At 51.9% G+C, this 16,616-nt stretch overlaps 1 protein-coding gene across 6 annotated transcripts in view; it reads left to right on the top strand.

Annotated features, from left to right (window-relative positions):
- Window positions 1-16,362, top strand: part of NOL4L (nucleolar protein 4 like) — a gene marked incomplete at its 5' end in the record, with an annotated part of 138,528 nt that extends 122,166 nt beyond the window's left edge. For all 6 annotated transcript variants that reach the window (XM_079979201.1, XM_079979202.1, XM_079979203.1 and 3 more), the window contains 6 exons: window positions 4,302-4,573; window positions 6,566-6,751; window positions 7,079-7,270; window positions 9,949-10,071; window positions 10,515-10,716; window positions 12,122-16,362. In XM_079979201.1, coding sequence (XP_079835327.1) covers window positions 4,302-4,573; window positions 6,566-6,751; window positions 7,079-7,270; window positions 9,949-10,071; window positions 10,515-10,716; window positions 12,122-12,330 — 1,184 coding nt within the window. In that variant the 3' untranslated portion in view covers window positions 12,331-16,362. The remainder of the gene's footprint in view (window positions 1-4,301; window positions 4,574-6,565; window positions 6,752-7,078; window positions 7,271-9,948; window positions 10,072-10,514; window positions 10,717-12,121) is intronic.
- Window positions 16,363-16,616: the final 254 nt, after the last annotated feature.

A 16,616-nucleotide genomic window follows, 5' to 3' on the forward strand; every position in this document is an offset into this window, starting at 1 on the left:
TTTCTAAGAGGCTCTAGGGAGAAGGTGCCTTTCTTTAGGAGCGGCTCAGAGGTACAAGCAGGCCATTGCAGTTATTTGGGAGAGTGAAGGTGCTGAACACTGCATCCCTGGATCTCTGGCAATATTCTCTGCCCTCACCCAGTACTTTGAGTATCTGGCATACCCAGCTGCAGAAACTGTGGTAGCGGCCACCTTCTCTACTGAGAAAGTTGCAGAAGCCCCAATTCCTTCTCCAAAGAAAGCAGTGAAGGACCAGGGTCTAATGTGACAGTATTGCTTCGATCTTGGTCAGTAGCAGCTCTTAATTGATAACAGAAGTTCAGGCTGTGTGGGACTCTAGTTCAGCTTTCCACAACCTGGTGCCTTCCAGATGTTTTGGACTACAACTCCCATCAGTCTCAGCACGGCCACTCAAAACATGTTGAGGGAGCCGGACTGAGGAAGACTGGTCCAGTCTTTTTCTGCTTCTGCAATCTCCAGGCATGCAATGTCTCTTCCGACCAGGCCTCCATACCCTCAACGGATGCCGAAATGGTAGATATGCCTGCGAGGCAGCTTCCTGTGTTCCTGTGCATAATCAGATTGCCCTCCCTCTGCCCCGCTTTGCAGCCAGAGGTGGAAGGCATGAGAGGTGGAGTCATCACCCAGAGCGCATACTCAGAATTGAGCTAGACTGGTGACTGGGGGCAGCCGCCGAGACCACATAACACCGGTCTTGAAAGACCTACATTGGCTCCCAGTACAATTCTGGGCACAATTCAAAGTGTTGGTGTTGACCTTTAAAGCCCTAAACGGCCTCGGTCCAATATAGCTGAAGGAGCATCTCCACCCCCATCGTTCTGCCCGGACACTGAGGTCCAGCGCCGAGGGCCTTCTGGCGGTTCCCTCATTGTGAGAAGCAAAGCTACAGGGAACCAGGCAGAGGGCCTTCTTGGTGGTGGCGCCTGCCCTGTGGAACGGCCTCCCATCAGATGTCAAAGCGATAAATAACTACCTGACATTCAGAAGACATCTTAAGGCAGCCCTGTTCAGGGAAGTTTTTAATCTGTGATATTTTAGTGTATTTTTGGTTTTTATGGAAGCTGCCCAGAGTGGCTGGGGAAACCCAGCTAGATGGGCGGGGTACAAATAATAATAAATAATAATAATAATAATAATAATAATAATAATAATAATAATTAATTGCTTAGCCTAGTTTAGCTTGAGTACTCTTAAACTCATGGTCCAAGGGCTTTCAGTGACCGACGGATGGCATAGGAATTCTCTCCCTGTCAGAAATGACTCTGGATAGAATACAAGGGCTTATGGTTGTGGCACCTGGGCAGAACAGGAGAACTGGGCAGAGATGCCAGGGGTGAGAAGTGTGTTCATGGGGGGGGGCAGCAGCAGCAGCAGGGAGAAGTGGCTCCTGTCTGCCGCCGCTTGCAGCGGGATCTTGATCACAGGGTGGTGCCACGGAGTGTTGTTTGTTGAGAAGGACGGAAGGGCCTTGGCGAGGGAAGCCATTCCGCAGCTTCCTTGTAGATTGCAGGGGAGGGAGGGCAGGCAGAAGGAAGGAGAGCAGCCACACCTCCCTGCTCCCCGCCCCCCCCCCAGCTCCCGTCTGTCACAAGGATGCGGGGCTTTCTCCACCAGCAGCCGCCTGACCCTGATTGTCCTGCCACCTGGGTGAGGAAGCCAGCAAGAGGAAGTTGGGGGCTGCCATCTGCAGCTCCTTTGTTCAGCACCCAGTGCTTGGCCTGTGCAGGAAGCAGCTTTCTGAGAGGCCTTTGCCCTCTCCCCGCAGAGTTGCAGCACCTAGCGAATCCAAGGATTTGCTGTGGTGGCAGGCGGCATGGGCAGGCCGGCGAGCTGGCTTTGGTGGGGAAGGGTGCGTGTTGCAATGTGCCCCACAAGAGGCTCTGCCCTGAAACACGGCAGGCGGCTGTGTGCGTGTGTGTGTAAAAAGAGACTGCCTACTGGCACCTGATTTGGATCCTGGAGAAAGCAAGCACAGGATGAATGAGTGCATGACGTGCTTGCTTCTTGCTCAGAGCTGCACATGAGGGTAGGAGGTTGGGATGTCATCTCCCAGTTGAGCTGCAGTGGGAGGTGGAGGTGGTGAAGGCCATGCCCTTCTCTGGTGCCCAAAGTCACAGCCGTGGTTTGGGAAGAGGCAGCACAGTGCCACTGCTGCGGGGCAGCTTGGTGCCTAAGTGTGTAAGGAAGCAGAGCCTGCTGCTGCGTGCGAAATGCTGCCTGGCCCCTGCTCTTGTGCAGGCAGGGAGACCTGCTCTCTATGATGGATGCCGGGGCTGGAACAAATGTGTCTGAGGGGGGGAGGCAAGGCAAGGCACGTAGGCGATCTCCATGGGAACCAGGGGAGCAGCAGAGCCTGGCAACGGTGGGGGGGGGGAGGAGCGGGAGGTTTGCCTTGCCCTCGTTCTGCAGGTGGGGGATTGAGGCCGAGGGAGTGCTTTGCCCAGGGCCATGCGTTGGCAGGCTGGCTTTGTGACCACAGTTGCAATGGCAGCCAAGTCCATTGGCTCCCCTCTTGCTGGACCAGAGGAGCTCCTCCAGTATCAGCTGCAGACACACATGCTCAGGCACCCTGTGGTCCTTGCTAAGTGGCAAGAGGCCAGTGCATTGCCTCTGCACCCTCAACACAAGGCGCCTGGATTCCGGTTTATTTTCAGTCCAGAGATGTGTTGAGGAAGGCAAGGGACAGGGTGGGCTTGCAGAGAAATGAAGGGCCACCCTCTGAATCTCTGCCCCCATAGCTAGGGCTGGGGACAATCCATTTTAAGAGTGCTGAAAGTGACTGGCGTGGGGCTTCCTATCCAAAGGGGGGGAGACGACACACATTCACTCCAGCACCGCTGGTCAAGCAGGTTTTCCAAGTTCTTGAAACAATAGAATAAACCTGCCAAACTGGTTTACTGACGGCCAAAGAGGGCTGAGTGTACACACCGCAAGCAGCCATCCTTCTTCCTCTCTCTCGGCTTAAGGATCTTCTCACCAGTGTGTACGAAAGGCATCCTTTCAAAGCTGCCCACAGGGAGAGCTCTGACGTTTGGCTCTCACCTTTTCCCCCTCCTGAGCTTTCACCCTCAGTTGGTTGGCATCTGTCTTTCTCAGGAGACAACGGAAGAGTGTGTCTCTGAGGGTGAAGCCGAACTGTTGGAGTTACAGCGCCTGCTGTGGCTGTAAAGACTGATACAGGAGAGACATGTTTTGTTGCAGGTGGAGGCGTCTGGTTTTGCTGCCACAGGTGCACTATGTGTTTCTTCTCTCTGCGCTCCTCCCAGTGGTCATTCTTCCTCTGGTCACTGCTGTGGATATGCAGCCTGACTGTCCCCAGGCACTCTGGTCATTTGCAAGGGCTTAATGTTGCCGGCTTTCATGTCATCCTCAGTAGTCCTTTGGGAAATGGAAGTTCCCGAAAAAGAATTGCCCAGACTCCTTTGTGAGGTGCCGGTGTGATGATGCCCTCTAGATGCTGTGGGCTGCAACTCCCATCATCCCTGGCCATTGGCCGTGCTGCCTGGGGCTGATGGGAGTTGTAATCTAAAATATCCAGGGAGCCCCACACTGGCTGCCTCTGCGCTACTTCATGGTATTTCATATAAAAAGGGAGCCTTGGGAGCCTGAAGGCAGGTGTTCAAGACCGGGGGGTGGGGGGGGTGGGACTGAGTCTCAGTGGCAGGGAACTAACTGGCATGTAATTCTAAAGGACTATGGACATGCTATCTCACTAATATTTGCCTGGTAAGAAATGCCAGTATTATCTCCACATTGGTTCATTTTGATATTTCTGCACCACCCTTCACCATACAGTCATAGGGCAGTTTGCAACATCTTAAAACATACAAATACATGCAAATACATATACATATACATATACATATACATGTACATATACATATACATATACATCTCCGGTGAAAACATCAGTACAAAGTAAATGCAACATAAATGGAAGTAACATAAAATAGCAATGGCTAAAACAGCAACAAATCATGCACACCCTCACCCTCAGAAGAAGGTGGGCGAAAGAGGTTTGCTTTCCCCTTCTACAGTTTGGGAGCTACCACTGAGAAAGCCCTGCCCTGGGCCTCCGGGTGGCGTTGTTGGGTTTTTTTTTTTGGGGGGGGGGCTGATGTCGATGAGGGAAGAGTGAGATTGTGCCTCGGGTGACAATACCGCAGGAGCTGTCACTGCCCCTTCCCTGCCGCGGGCTGCAGGTTTGGGGCTGCAACAGTAGCAGCATCTTGGGGTCTCTGGTCTTTCTGGTAATGGGGCCCCTTCCCTTCTCTTTGCAGACGATTCCTCCTCGGAGAGCTGCAGCGGGAACGGCTCCTCCACCCTGAACCCGTCCACCTCCAGCAGCACTCAGGGGGATGCCGCCTACCCAGAGATGAACGGGAATGGAACTGCCGTTCCCATGGATTTCAGTGCCTCCTCTGAGGACCAGCCTATCAACCTGTGCGACAAGCTGGCACCTGCCCACGTCACCCCCTCCTACCAGTCGGACAGTTGCAGCGCCGATGGCCTGCGGAGCCGTGCGAAATATGGAGCCAAAAGCACAGCCGAGGTGTGTGTGTGTGTGTGTGTGTGTGTGGAAAGTGACGGTAGCAGCCAATGACATGGGGAAAGCCCCTGACATGGGGGCAGGGGAAGTGTCCCTCCCCCTAACATCCAATGGCAGTAGTGCAGTTTCCGGCTGGCTACAGGCACGGTGGCAGAGTCTAAAGAAGACCATGTGGAGGCTGAAGCGAGAGCAGATGACCCATCTAGGTAATAGGAGAAGATCAGTCACCCTGATAAGGAGGCCCTGTGGCCTAGCCTTGCATTAAATTTAGAGCACTCCACGTTTTGTGTTCCTTCGCCACCGTAGTCCACCGGCCAACTACATTCAGACCAATGCCAGCAAATTTTCCTAAGCCAGGGGCCTTGCTCCTAGCCCTGTCTTGGCCAGAAACATTTCCTTTTAGGGCAGAAAGGAAGCAGAGCCTTTGGGGGTCCTGGCCCAGTGGCTCTTCTTTCGTGTGGTTGGAGCTTCTCGCAGAAATAAATGCCCATTGGGAGCCAAAACAGCAGGGGAGCCCCATGGCATCTGTAGAGAATGACCAGATGACCAGGGCATGGTGAGATGAATTCACCATCTGCTTCATGGACCTCACAGAAAGGGGATTTCCATGGGCAAGAGCTCTCGCCAAGGTTCTGGGGGATTCGCGGTTGCTGACCGGTCCTCATGGTGGTTGAACCTTTCTGTGACTGCTTGGAACAAACAGCTGGGGGGGGGGGAGGGTGTTTCAATTTCCTGCTTTGCCTTGTGTGCTTCCTAGCATTGATAACAGAATGCTAGGCCTAATCCAGCACGGCTGTCCTCAAGTCCCCAAGGTGGAAGAAGAGGACACTTCAGACTGACCCATATTTTGGGGTATTAGAGGTTGCCGCCCACAAACTTCTGCTGCACTTTCCTGCTTGTGTGGTGGCACCTCAGTAAAGCCTCATCTTACTGTTTATAGCAGAGTCCCCCCCCCCCCAGAGGCAGAGGACAAGAACAGTAGTCATAATCAAATTCCTCAGTCAAGAGCTTCTTTATTTCTTGACTGGTTGCACAAGCGTTTCAGTTCCTAATATATACAAACTATTTACAGTGGTACCTTGGTTCTCAAACTTAATCCGTTCCGGAAGTCCGCTCCAAAACCAAGACACGCTTTCCCATAGAAAGTCATGCGAAATGGATTAATCTGTTCTAGACTTTTAAAAACAACCCCCAAAACAGCAATTTAACATGAATTTTCCTATCTAATGAGACCATTGATCCATAAAATGAAAGGAATAAGCAATGTACTGCAGTCACACAATCAATCAGTAGCTGAACTGGGTTCCACACACAAAAAAAAAAGAAAAAAGAGCCACAAAAACGCAAAATAAATAGCAAAAACAGACAGACCTCAGCGTAACACTCAACTTGGAGCACGTTTGACTTCCGAAAAAAAATCGCAAACCGGAAAACTTACTTCTGGGTTAGCAGTGTTTGGGTTCCAAGTTGTTTGAGAACCAAAGTGTTTGAGAACCAAGGTGCCACAGTACATTCTTTCTATATCCAGCATGGTATAATCTCAGTGTGTGTGTGTGTGTGTGTGTGTGTGTGTGTGTGTGTGTGTGTGCTTTCCTTGTGCGGAAATTGCAGCCTGCAACTTCCTCCCTTTATCTGCACCTGCAGCTGTCACCAATCAAGCCAAGAGTGCCACTCCTACACACTAAAGAAAATTCTGGAACCCTCTTTAAAGTTTAAAGGAACTTTTATCTGTTTCTTGAAGAATGTTTTCCTAACACGGGATGTAGACTTGGGTCTTCCCAGGCGTTCACTGTAGGAGTAGTGTGGCTGTGCCCCCCTTCGTCCCATTTTAGCCCTCTGCCTCCTCTCTCCACTCCACCCTCACAAATTTAGACAGTGTAGAAACCAAGGCTGAGCCCTCCCAAAGTTAGAGATCTGTGAGCCGCCAGAAGGCTAAGCAAGACGGTGTAGCCAGGGGGGCGGTTCAAAGTGCTGATTCTTTGTCTCCTCCCTCAGTCGCCTCCGTACAGCTCTGGCAGTTACGATTCCGTCAAGACCGAGGTCAGCGGCTGCCCTGAAGACCTGACTGTGGGCAGAGCTCCAGCCGCCGATGATGATGACGACGAGCACGATGACCATGAGGACAACGACAAGATGAACGATTCGGAAGGAATGGACCCAGAGCGGCTAAAGGCCTTCAATGTATGGGCAGCTCTATGTATGGGTAGCCATATGGGGGGAGACATGGTTCAGTAGCATGGCCGCACCTTTCCTTTCCCCTGTGAGAGGGGAGGGACTACAGCTCAATGACCAATCCCATGCTTTTCGCACAGATTTGTCCCCTGCTTTAACCCATCTGTGGTAACTGGTCTTGTAGACTCTGCCCGAGAGTTTCTGCTGCTGCCAAAGTAGACCACCCTCTCCCAGCCTGGTCCCCTCGCTGGACTGGAGCAGACAATTGTGAACCAGGCAGGCTAACGATCCGTTCAGGTGTGAGGCAGCTCCCTATGTTCCCTGTTGTTTCTGCAGATGTTTGTACGCCTTTTTGTGGATGAGAATCTGGACCGCATGGTTCCCATCTCCAAACAGCCCAAAGAGAAGATCCAGGCCATCATTGAATCCTGCAGCAGGCAGTTTCCTGAGTTCCAGGAGCGAGCTCGCAAGCGCATCCGCACTTACCTCAAATCCTGCCGCCGCATGAAGAAGAATGGCATGGAGATGGTGAGGGTTTTTTTTTTTTATTATTATTATTATTATTATTATTATTATTATTATTATTATCCCCAATTCCTTCTGCATCTCCTCTCCTAAAGTAGTTGAGAACCATCCCAACCCCTGTTGCTTCCATTCCTCATTCATATGATCCTCACTGGACCCAGTCTATGTAATTGCCCTGTGGGATGGCATCGCCACGCTTTTGCCATGATAAGGAAGACTTGGCCACTTAGGGACGCCTGTCCAACTCTCTCTCTCCCCTGGGCATCCTCCATTCTCTGACCCTTCCCACTGACCTTGCTGAGTCACCTGGGTGGGATGGGGCAGGGGTGTGTGTGTGTGTGTGTGTGTGCAGGGAGACTGCTCTTAGATCCTGTGGGCTTTGGTCATGGGGCCCCATAGCAGTTGATAATTTCCACCACTATGTGAAACTTCTGGGAGAGCTTGTCTGGAGAATTAGGGTGTGGTCTCACGCAAGTGCTGGCAACAGTCTTCAGTTTTGCATCTTATTTTGGGAATGCTTGGAGAAGTGGCGTAGCGTTGGGGGTGCAGGGGGGGCCAGCCGCACCGGGCGCAACATTTTTTGGGGGGGCGCTCGCACTCACAGCTCTCTGCCCCTACCTGGCTCACTCACTCTCTCTCACTGCAGTGCTGGCTGTGTGAATCCGATCCGAGCTGCCGGGTCGCCTCCCACTGTGGAGGGGGAGGGTGCCAGGCGTGCGTTGCGGTGCGGAGCGGAGAGAGAGCGAGGGGGGGAACTATCTGGGGGAGGGACAGTGCAGCGGCCGCCCAGCGCAGCGCTGAGCGCGGGAGAGAACCACACCCGACCAGCCCAGGCAGCAGCAAGAAGAAGCTGGCAGCGGCGGCAGGTTAGGGGTTAGGGGCGCAAATTACTTGCCTTGCCCCGGGTGCTGACAACCCACGCTACGCCACTGGCTTGGAGATCTTGAATTGGTACTTGAAAGTCCAGTAATGGAGTGGATGTTTCTAGGAAGCTGAGACCATCTAGTCAAGACAAAGTTGCTGTTAGGATCAGATTCACTGAGAGTTCTCTTGACCTGGTTTCTGGGTTACTTACATGACAGCCATCAGCTGTGACTTGGTCTGCCTCTAGCCAGTGGCGGAGCAAGCCGATTGGGCGCCTGGGGTGGCACGCGTGCCCTGTGCCTGGGGGCGGGGCCAACCACCCACGGGGGTGAGGAGTTTGCCTGCCTCCTCCCACTCAGCCGCCCTACAGCTGAGGGGGAGGCAATGGGCAGACTGTTTGGGACAGCACAGAGCCTGAGGGGGCTCCAGCCACTGCGTCACTCCCAGGAGAGATGCGTGGCTCGGGCACGCTGCACGCCCCCTGGTGAGTGCCGCCCACCATTTTGTCACCCCCCTCAGTGAGGACACACCCGCTTTGCTACACCCCTGCTTCTAGCAAACTGCATTTCATATCTAAGTTTTGTAGCATTGCCTAAGTTCAGAAGAGAAGTTTTGTTGGCATGTTTTAACATTTTATCCTCTAAGATCCTAGATGGCAGATTTGCCGTAGTTCCCTGCCATGTTAGGTGTTGTCCTTTCTAACTTAGAATTTGAAACAGTCTCTCCTACATACCTTTGCTGTATATTTTATCAAGGGGTTAGAGAAAGCATAATTTATCTCTTTATGAGGCGGCTTCCTGGAAGATCCTTGGGGGCTCTTTTGAGCGTTTTCCTTGATGGATCTAATAAATGTTTTACCAAACAGGTGACAGTATATATGTGAACATTCTAATGTATCCTTGACCAGCTACAATGGTTTGTTTCCAACTTGTCACCTGGGAATTATTCATTGATTCTATGGAGGCTTTGATTTTTGTACTTCTTCATATGTTCTACTTTGTTAATGGTCGGTAAACATTTGATTGATCTGCCTTTGGTCCTGGATAGCCACACAGTAGCAGCTGTGGCTAGGAATTCTTTGGCACAGCACCTTTTCCTGGAAATCATAGATGTTGCCACTGTTTCATGTGCCCAGGTCACATCACAACAAGGTTAGGTTGCTACAGCACATTTTACACTGCCTTTGAAAACTTAGAAATGTCAGTTTCTGAAAATACAGCAGGCAAGGCTGTGGCTGTGGATACTGCACATGCTGTTTTATCTGGTGTTCGCTGATCTTTGTTGGCTTCTGGTTTGCTTGTGGGTACAACGTAAAGTATCCTTAAAGCCAGAAAAGGTTTTGTTTTTGTTTTAAAGTGGGGGGAGCCCTAAATGGTTTGGGACCAAGCATGTCATCAGGAGTTTGGAGGGGTTCCAGAACAGGACTTTTTTTTTATCATGGCACCCAGATTGTGGAACTCCCTCCCTTGCAATGCCCGATGGGCTTTTCAGCGCATTGTTAGCATTCCTTTTGTTTTGTTGTGCCCTACTTTGGTGTTGCTTCGGTTTTTCTTCCCTGTTACGTGGCTTGGCATTTTGAACGAGCACCCTTAGATTTTACTTCTTGGTTTTTAATCGGTTGGTTTTTAATTGGTTGTTCTTAACTGATGTATTCTAAGCATCCTTGGAGGCCAAAAGGAGGGATATAAGCATGTAAATACAGAACCATTCATTTCCCCCTGAGCTGGTGGTTCTTCTCCTTTGACTGTCTGGTCTGCCTGCCCACCCACTGACCCTCTTATCCGACGGCTGACATTCCCGGCTCTATGTGTCCCCAGACCAGGCCCACCCCGCCCCACCTGACCTCAGCCATGGCCGAGAACATCCTGGCAGCCGCTTGCGAGAGTGAGACGCGGAAAGCAGCCAAAAGAATGCGGCTGGAGATCTACCAAACGTCACAGGTACGGGCCCTGGAGCTGACCTCTGGTTTGGCGCTGGACGCAGGGTTCTGTGCCCTGACCTCTGGTTTGGCGCTGGACGCAGGGTTCTGTGCCCTGCGCTGCTGTGCCTGTGCTCACCCCATCGCCACCTGTTCACAAGCTGCGCAGACTGCATGTTGCACTTGTGGCTTTGAGAGCGGGCAATGGGTGTGGCGCTATGCACAGTGAGGGGGGGGGGAGAGGAAAGAACAGGCCTCTGGGTATTTGGCTCAAAGGGCTCCTCGTCTCCCTCAGCCCCTGCCTGGCCGGAGGGGCCTGAGGCCAGGCACGCTCCTCCCCCCGACTGGTGCACCCCTTGCTTAGAGACCCATGTTGGGAAAGAGCCTCCTTCATTGCTGGAGGCTGGGCTAGATGACTCTTGTGGTCCCTTCGAGTTCTGCAACTCTATGATTCCTCCCCTGTAGGATGAGCCGGTTGCCCTGGACAAGCAGCACTCCCGGGACTCAGCCGCCATCACTCATTCGTCCTACACACTGCCAGCCTCTTCTTTCTCCCAAGATCCCGTCTATATCAACGGGAGCCTGAACTACAGTTACCGGAGCTACGGAAGCCTTGGAGGCAGCCTGCAACCTGCCTCCTCGCTCCAGACAGGGAATCACAGTAATGGTAAGCAGAGGGTGGTGGTGGGGTTGGGGGGAGAAGCTCTGGCTCAACACACACATACACACACCCCGCCGCAAATTATGCTTTTAGAAAGCTTTCACTGGTGCCACAGGGAGCTTTTAAAAAGCCTAATTGCTGTGGGGAAACGAGGCAGTTGAGGAGGGGAGGGGTGCGAGAAGGGAAAAGAGAGAAAGGGGCCAGGAAGAGAATGAAGTCAATGAATGTTTCGTGTGCATGTGAGAAAAAGAGGAAGTGTGGGGTGACTCTGCCCCCCCCTTTGTGTCTGTCTGCACTCACTACTGGCATGTGGCTTGTGGAAGGTCCCCCACAAGGGCATGTAGCCCTCAGGCTGGAGAATGCCCTGCTGTGCCCTCAGGTGTTGCCCTCAAAGGGTGAGTCCAGGCCAGAGTCTCGTGAGCCAACACAGCAGCCCCTCGCCCTGTGCGTCTGTCCTTCGCTGTGCCTTTGGCCTCAGGAATGGGGGACTCTGGGGCTCCTTTGACAAAACGTGGAAGTGTGAACCTCCCGCCATCTTGCCCGGTTGGTTTTTGGGAATGGGGGGAGGATCCTCTGAGTGCCTGTCGTGAGGTGTGCCTCAGTGGCCTCTGGTCTCCTCTCACTCACCGCTTGCCCTCGCTGGAAGGATGTGATTTCTGGAGCCGCAAAGATGCCTCTCTGGGATTAACGCTTCTCATCCCTTCCTAATGCCTCTTAACTCTGAAGCAAGATCCCACACTGGGCTCCAGCCACTGAAGCCTAATCCCCTTGAGTGAGAGGAGGAGAGGGCAATGCGTTTTGCTCTTTGGAAGATGGCGGGTCTTCGAGTGCACTCTGCTCGGGGGGCATTGGCCCTTCCTCTGCTGGAGAGCCCTGGGGCCTCAGGCCTTCTTCTGCTTGGCACTTTCCCAGCTTGCTTGCTTCCTCTCTGTTCAGGGCTCCTTGTCCCATCTCAAACCTGGTATCTCCTGCGCCCTGCTTAGGGCAAATGGTTGGCCTGTCAAGCCCGCCCAAAGCTCCCTCCTTGGCTGTCTACACCTCCCTGGGCTGCCCTGCCTTCCTATCCTTCTGGAGGCAGCCGCAGACAGTGTTTGGGGAGCAATGTGGTCCCAGAGCCCAAACAGCCATTGCTTGCTAACATTGATGTACATGCGGGTGCTCCTCTGTTTCTTTAAACGTGTGCTCCGCTTTGCCCCTTGGCTCACGACAGTCACACTAAAGCCAAAACAGCCACCCAAATCACACGGGTTGTGTTCTTCCCAGAGGCTGGTGAGCAACACGCATCCCTGTGACGGGAAATCTCTCTTCCGGGGCAGGGCTTTTGGGGAGGAGGGCAAGCTCCCCCGTGACCCGCCTGCCAGCGGCATCCTTTGTGCTTCCTGACCGCTCCTCTCCTGCTCTTTGCCTGCAGGCCCCACCGACCTCAGCATGAAAAGTGGGGCGCCCAGTACCCCCACCCCTGCCACCACCAACAGCACGAACAGGGGGGTGCCAGCCGCCCAGCTCAGCCCCACGGAGATCAGTGCGGTGCGGCAGCTGATCGCCGGCTACCGGGAGTCCGCAGCCTTCCTCCTCCGCTCTGCAGATGAACTGGAAAACCTCATTTTACAGCAGAACTGACTGCTGGCCTCCCTTTGGCTCCTGTGCCAGAAGACACTGTCCTTTGCTTGCAGAGGGGCTCCCTTTGATAATCTGCTCAGGACTGGCCATTGCTCTGCCTACCAACCACCTCCAAGCTGGCACAGGTTCTGACTATTTTTTTATAAGGTGGGATCCAAAAAGATCTGTTTCTTCTTGGAGCAGGAGCCCAGGGCCTGAGGATCTGCCTTTTGAACCTGCCTGCGCCAGTGCACTCCCAACACCAACCCAAAGGAGCCGGCCTGCAGCCTGGAGAGACGTAGGACTATTTTGGGGGGGAGGAAGACGTTGGGGTGGGGAGAGCTGGTGGGGGGGGGATGGAGCTACAGGCACAGTCAGAATTTACTTTTGTAGAGCCCCCTTTCCAGCACCTGCCCCCCCTGCCTTTTCCATGTCTTAGAAATTCCATATTTATTGAGAAACGGGCCCTTCCTCGCCAGGATTTCTCCTCCCCTTCTCCCTCTCTCCCCCCACCCCTAATTTATTTTTCTTTCTTTTTTTTGGAAAATGAATTTTTGAGTTTGTACAGATTTGCCACTTTTGTGTCTGTCAGATGAGGAGGAGGTTTAATCCTGCACCATCACACATTCCGTCCCGTGTTCCCAGGGGGCTGGAGGGTGAGGATGAGGAGACCAGCCGCCCAGGCAGCTGCAGACCCTCTGCCTCTTCTCCCACTTTTTCACCAGGCAGCCCTATGGCAGAAGCCGTGGGGCTCAGAGGCCAGCCCCGTCCCCCAGCCACTTCCAGTTAGCAGGACTTGCTCTGGTCACTTTAAAGGAAAAGCCCCTGGGGCCCAGAAGAGCAGCAGCTGCCCAGCCTTCTTCCTCCACACTCTACCTCACTCTGCGTTGTGGGTTTTTTCCAGACTCGGGGAGAGTCCAGTCGTCAACCCTCAGGGGCATTTGAGCCAGCAGACCAGGCCTGTTCCTCGCTGCCCTTCCTAACTTTGTTTTTTGGGGAGGGACAGGGTTGCATTAGCTACATGAAGGGGAAAGGGAAGGGACGAAATGCAGCTTCCTGTTCACGTCATTCCTGGAAGGGTTTTGTTTTTTATATAAAGGCTTTTTTGCAGCCAACTAGGCAAAGGACTCCTGCAAGAAGCCCAGTTTCTGATGCGTGGAACTGGGCTTGAGCCACTACTTTCTCCCCTCCAGTTCTCCTTCCCACAGCCCCTGCCCATGCCTCTCCACCCACGAAATGCACTTGCTTTTTTGCTCAGTGCAATATTTTTTCAGTGCTGCTAAAATCAGGAATGGAGGAGCTGAGGCAGCAGAGCCAGGCCGTGGGAACTGCTCAGTGCCAGCAGAAGACACCAGAAAGCTCAAGGCCTCGGAGATGGGGTGAATTTGCTACACCTCCCCTCTGCTCCCAGCTGGGTAACTTTGACTGCCCCCCATGATGCCACAGCTTGCTAGGGAAAGGGCTACAGAGTACCAGCCCTTGCAAAGTTTAGGAGAAATTTGCAGCAGCAGCAGCTGCAGCATTCCTAAGTTGGAAGCTCTCCCATTTAGGGCCCATAGGCCAGGAATACTGGGCCATTTTCCTATCGGAAGTGAGCTTCTTTTGTTCAGAGTTTTTATTTGCCTTGTTTCATGAGGTGAAAGAAATACAACACTCCGTTCCTACACCCAGTTTGTACGGAAACGACTTTTGCTTGTTTGAGAGGAACTTTCTTCCCCGTATATTTGCTTGGGATCAGACTTAAGTTTTAAGCCACATTTTGAACCCAAGAAGTTCTCAGGAACAAACTACTGCAGACCCTTGGCAATTGCGGCTGTTCATGGTTCGGTTGCATTGTTTCTCCGTGAGCGTGGCTTTGTCGCACATGAGAATTCCTGATCCTAGTTCACATCCCCAGAGTTTCTCTAATTTTAGTCCGCCGAGTGACACCCCAGGGGTTCCAGGGAAGGCCCTCCTTCCAGCCCCACTTCTCTCTTGATTTCCTCTGCAGCAGAGAACACCCAGGCGCATGTGACCTGCTGCTTCTCCCTCTCAACTTTGATTTTCTGTAAATATTTATTATTGTGAAAGGCCCAGGAAAGAATCAGCCCTTACCACACCGCTTCTGTGCAACCCTGAGCGTTGAAAGTGTGGCAGAGACAATCGCTGTCCGTAATAAAATCCTGGTGTTCGGTTTTGTCATGTGCGGCCTTCGCATTGCTGGAGGCGCCACCAGGAGCCATAGCCATGAGGCGGGGGGGGGGGCTGTTTACCCAAAAGAACAGGCTTCTTAGGTAAAGGTCTCCCCCACCCCACCCCACCCCGGGTGTAACTTTTTAGAGTCCTCTTCACTAGATCACTTTGGAACTTGGCTTCGTGTGCGTATGTTGCTGCTTTCGTTTTTTAAACCACTGGTTAGAATGTTTTGAGACTGACCTGATAAGGCTCATGGAACGAGACCAACGGGAAAGCCAACCGGGGCTCACAACCGACATCAGGGTTGGGTGGAGTTCAGGTAAGTATAGCATCTGTGGTCACATTTGGGCCACGGAAACCATCTTTTTTGTGTGTGTTTATAGCTCTAATTGTCTTAGGACATCTCTGTGGTCTTCAGCCGATGATCCCTATTGAGTAGGGACCCTGATTCCTGCAGAAGGCCCAGCCCACCTGTTCTTAAAAACAGGACAAGGGCTGGCAGGTCTTTTTACAAAAACAGAGGAGAAATCTCCACCCACAAGTCCCTTCCCCATAGCAGCATTTTGGGCCAGGGAAAGGCATTCGCAGGATTCCAAGTAGAAACACACCCCCCCCCGAACATTCTCCCAACACTGGAAGGCCCTCCCCTCTCTCATAGACGGCTGTAACGTTTAGTACCAGTTCATTTACGAGAAATGCTGCTTTGAACTCAGAGGGTTAAATAAGATTTTGATTTGTAATTTTTTGTAAAACTTTTTACAAGGTAGCCTAGTGATTTCACCGGAATACCAACTACAATCTGTCCATGGTCTGATTTTTATATAATTTAGTGGTGCTTTAGAGAAAGTTCGGTTTGGTTGTTGTTTCAGAGCTGTACAGCTCAGTTCTTCGCCTGTATCTACCTAAGACCAATGTGAACCTTTGTACTTTTTGCTCCTGACTTTGGACTCAGTGAAAGTGTACTGTTTACATGTACAGAACTCCCAGCACATCCCGTGTTCTGCAAGACCTGCTCTTGGTGAGACACCCCCTCACCCTTGTTCATCTGCTTAGCAGAGCCACAGACTCTCTCATCGGCACCCTGCCCATCTCTGTGCACAAGCGCGCATGCCCGCCCCACTCCTGGGATGTGCTGCTGCAACCCAAAGGGTTTGTACCCAAGCCATTCCGTGTTCTCCAGCGACCAGTTCAGTTATCGGGATCTTTAATACGGTAGGACTAAGGTGAAAGCAAACAGCTAGAATCTCCCTCGCTAGTCAGTCCACAGGATGGCACTACTTAATTCTGTCTTCTGCTCCCTGAGCACCAAGGCACAAGAAACGGGGGCTGTGGGGCACGTGTGACCCAGGAACGAGACCTCCAGCAGCTATTGACAAAGCCCAAGAGGCACCCTACTTCCCTAGAGACGCTAGAGGAAGGAAATGGCACTTAAAACCAGCTTGAGGAGGTGACACTTTATGGCTTAAATCTCTTGAATTCTTAAAAAAGACCTTCCCTGACAGGCACCTATGCAACTTCATGTGGCTCTTCTAAGCAGATGGGCACTTCCTCCTCCATGTGCTATGGAAATACTTTTTGTGTTATATACAGTGGATCTTTTTCCAGTAAATGTGGCTTAATATTTTAATTCTTAGAACGTGTGTTTGTTCTATGTAAAGCAACTTAATTCTGTTCTGTTTGTGAAATGAGTAGCACAGGCCAACCTCCTTGTCCCATTCACTTAAAAAGACCAACGAACTGTTTAAATCGAGCGGTTCTTTCCATCCATGGTATTACTTGCTAAATGCACTGATTTCATAAGTATGTGGAATTTTTTTGAGTCTGTATATCATATTATAAGACTGAATCTACTTAATAAACACTGTATAACAAACAGAACGCATCTTCTAGTTTCCAGTATGGCTCCCAAGCAGCTGTAGACTTCTCCCATCTGTAGGCCTACGCAGAGCAGTGTTCTGGTCCAATCTGTTATTATTTTAATTAATTAATTAAGCATCCTCCCTTCACCTTAAGGTCCCAGGATGAGTTACATTAAAACCAGTTGAAAATAACTTATGGAAAAATAAATATATGCGCCTCATGCCAAAAGCCAGGATTAACAGGCACCTTCCTTCAGCATTTGATGTCAGCTT

The sequence above is a fragment of the Podarcis cretensis genome, assembly GCF_951804945.1.
Source record: "Podarcis cretensis genome assembly, chromosome: 6".
NCBI lineage: Eukaryota > Metazoa > Chordata > Lepidosauria > Squamata > Lacertidae > Podarcis > Podarcis cretensis.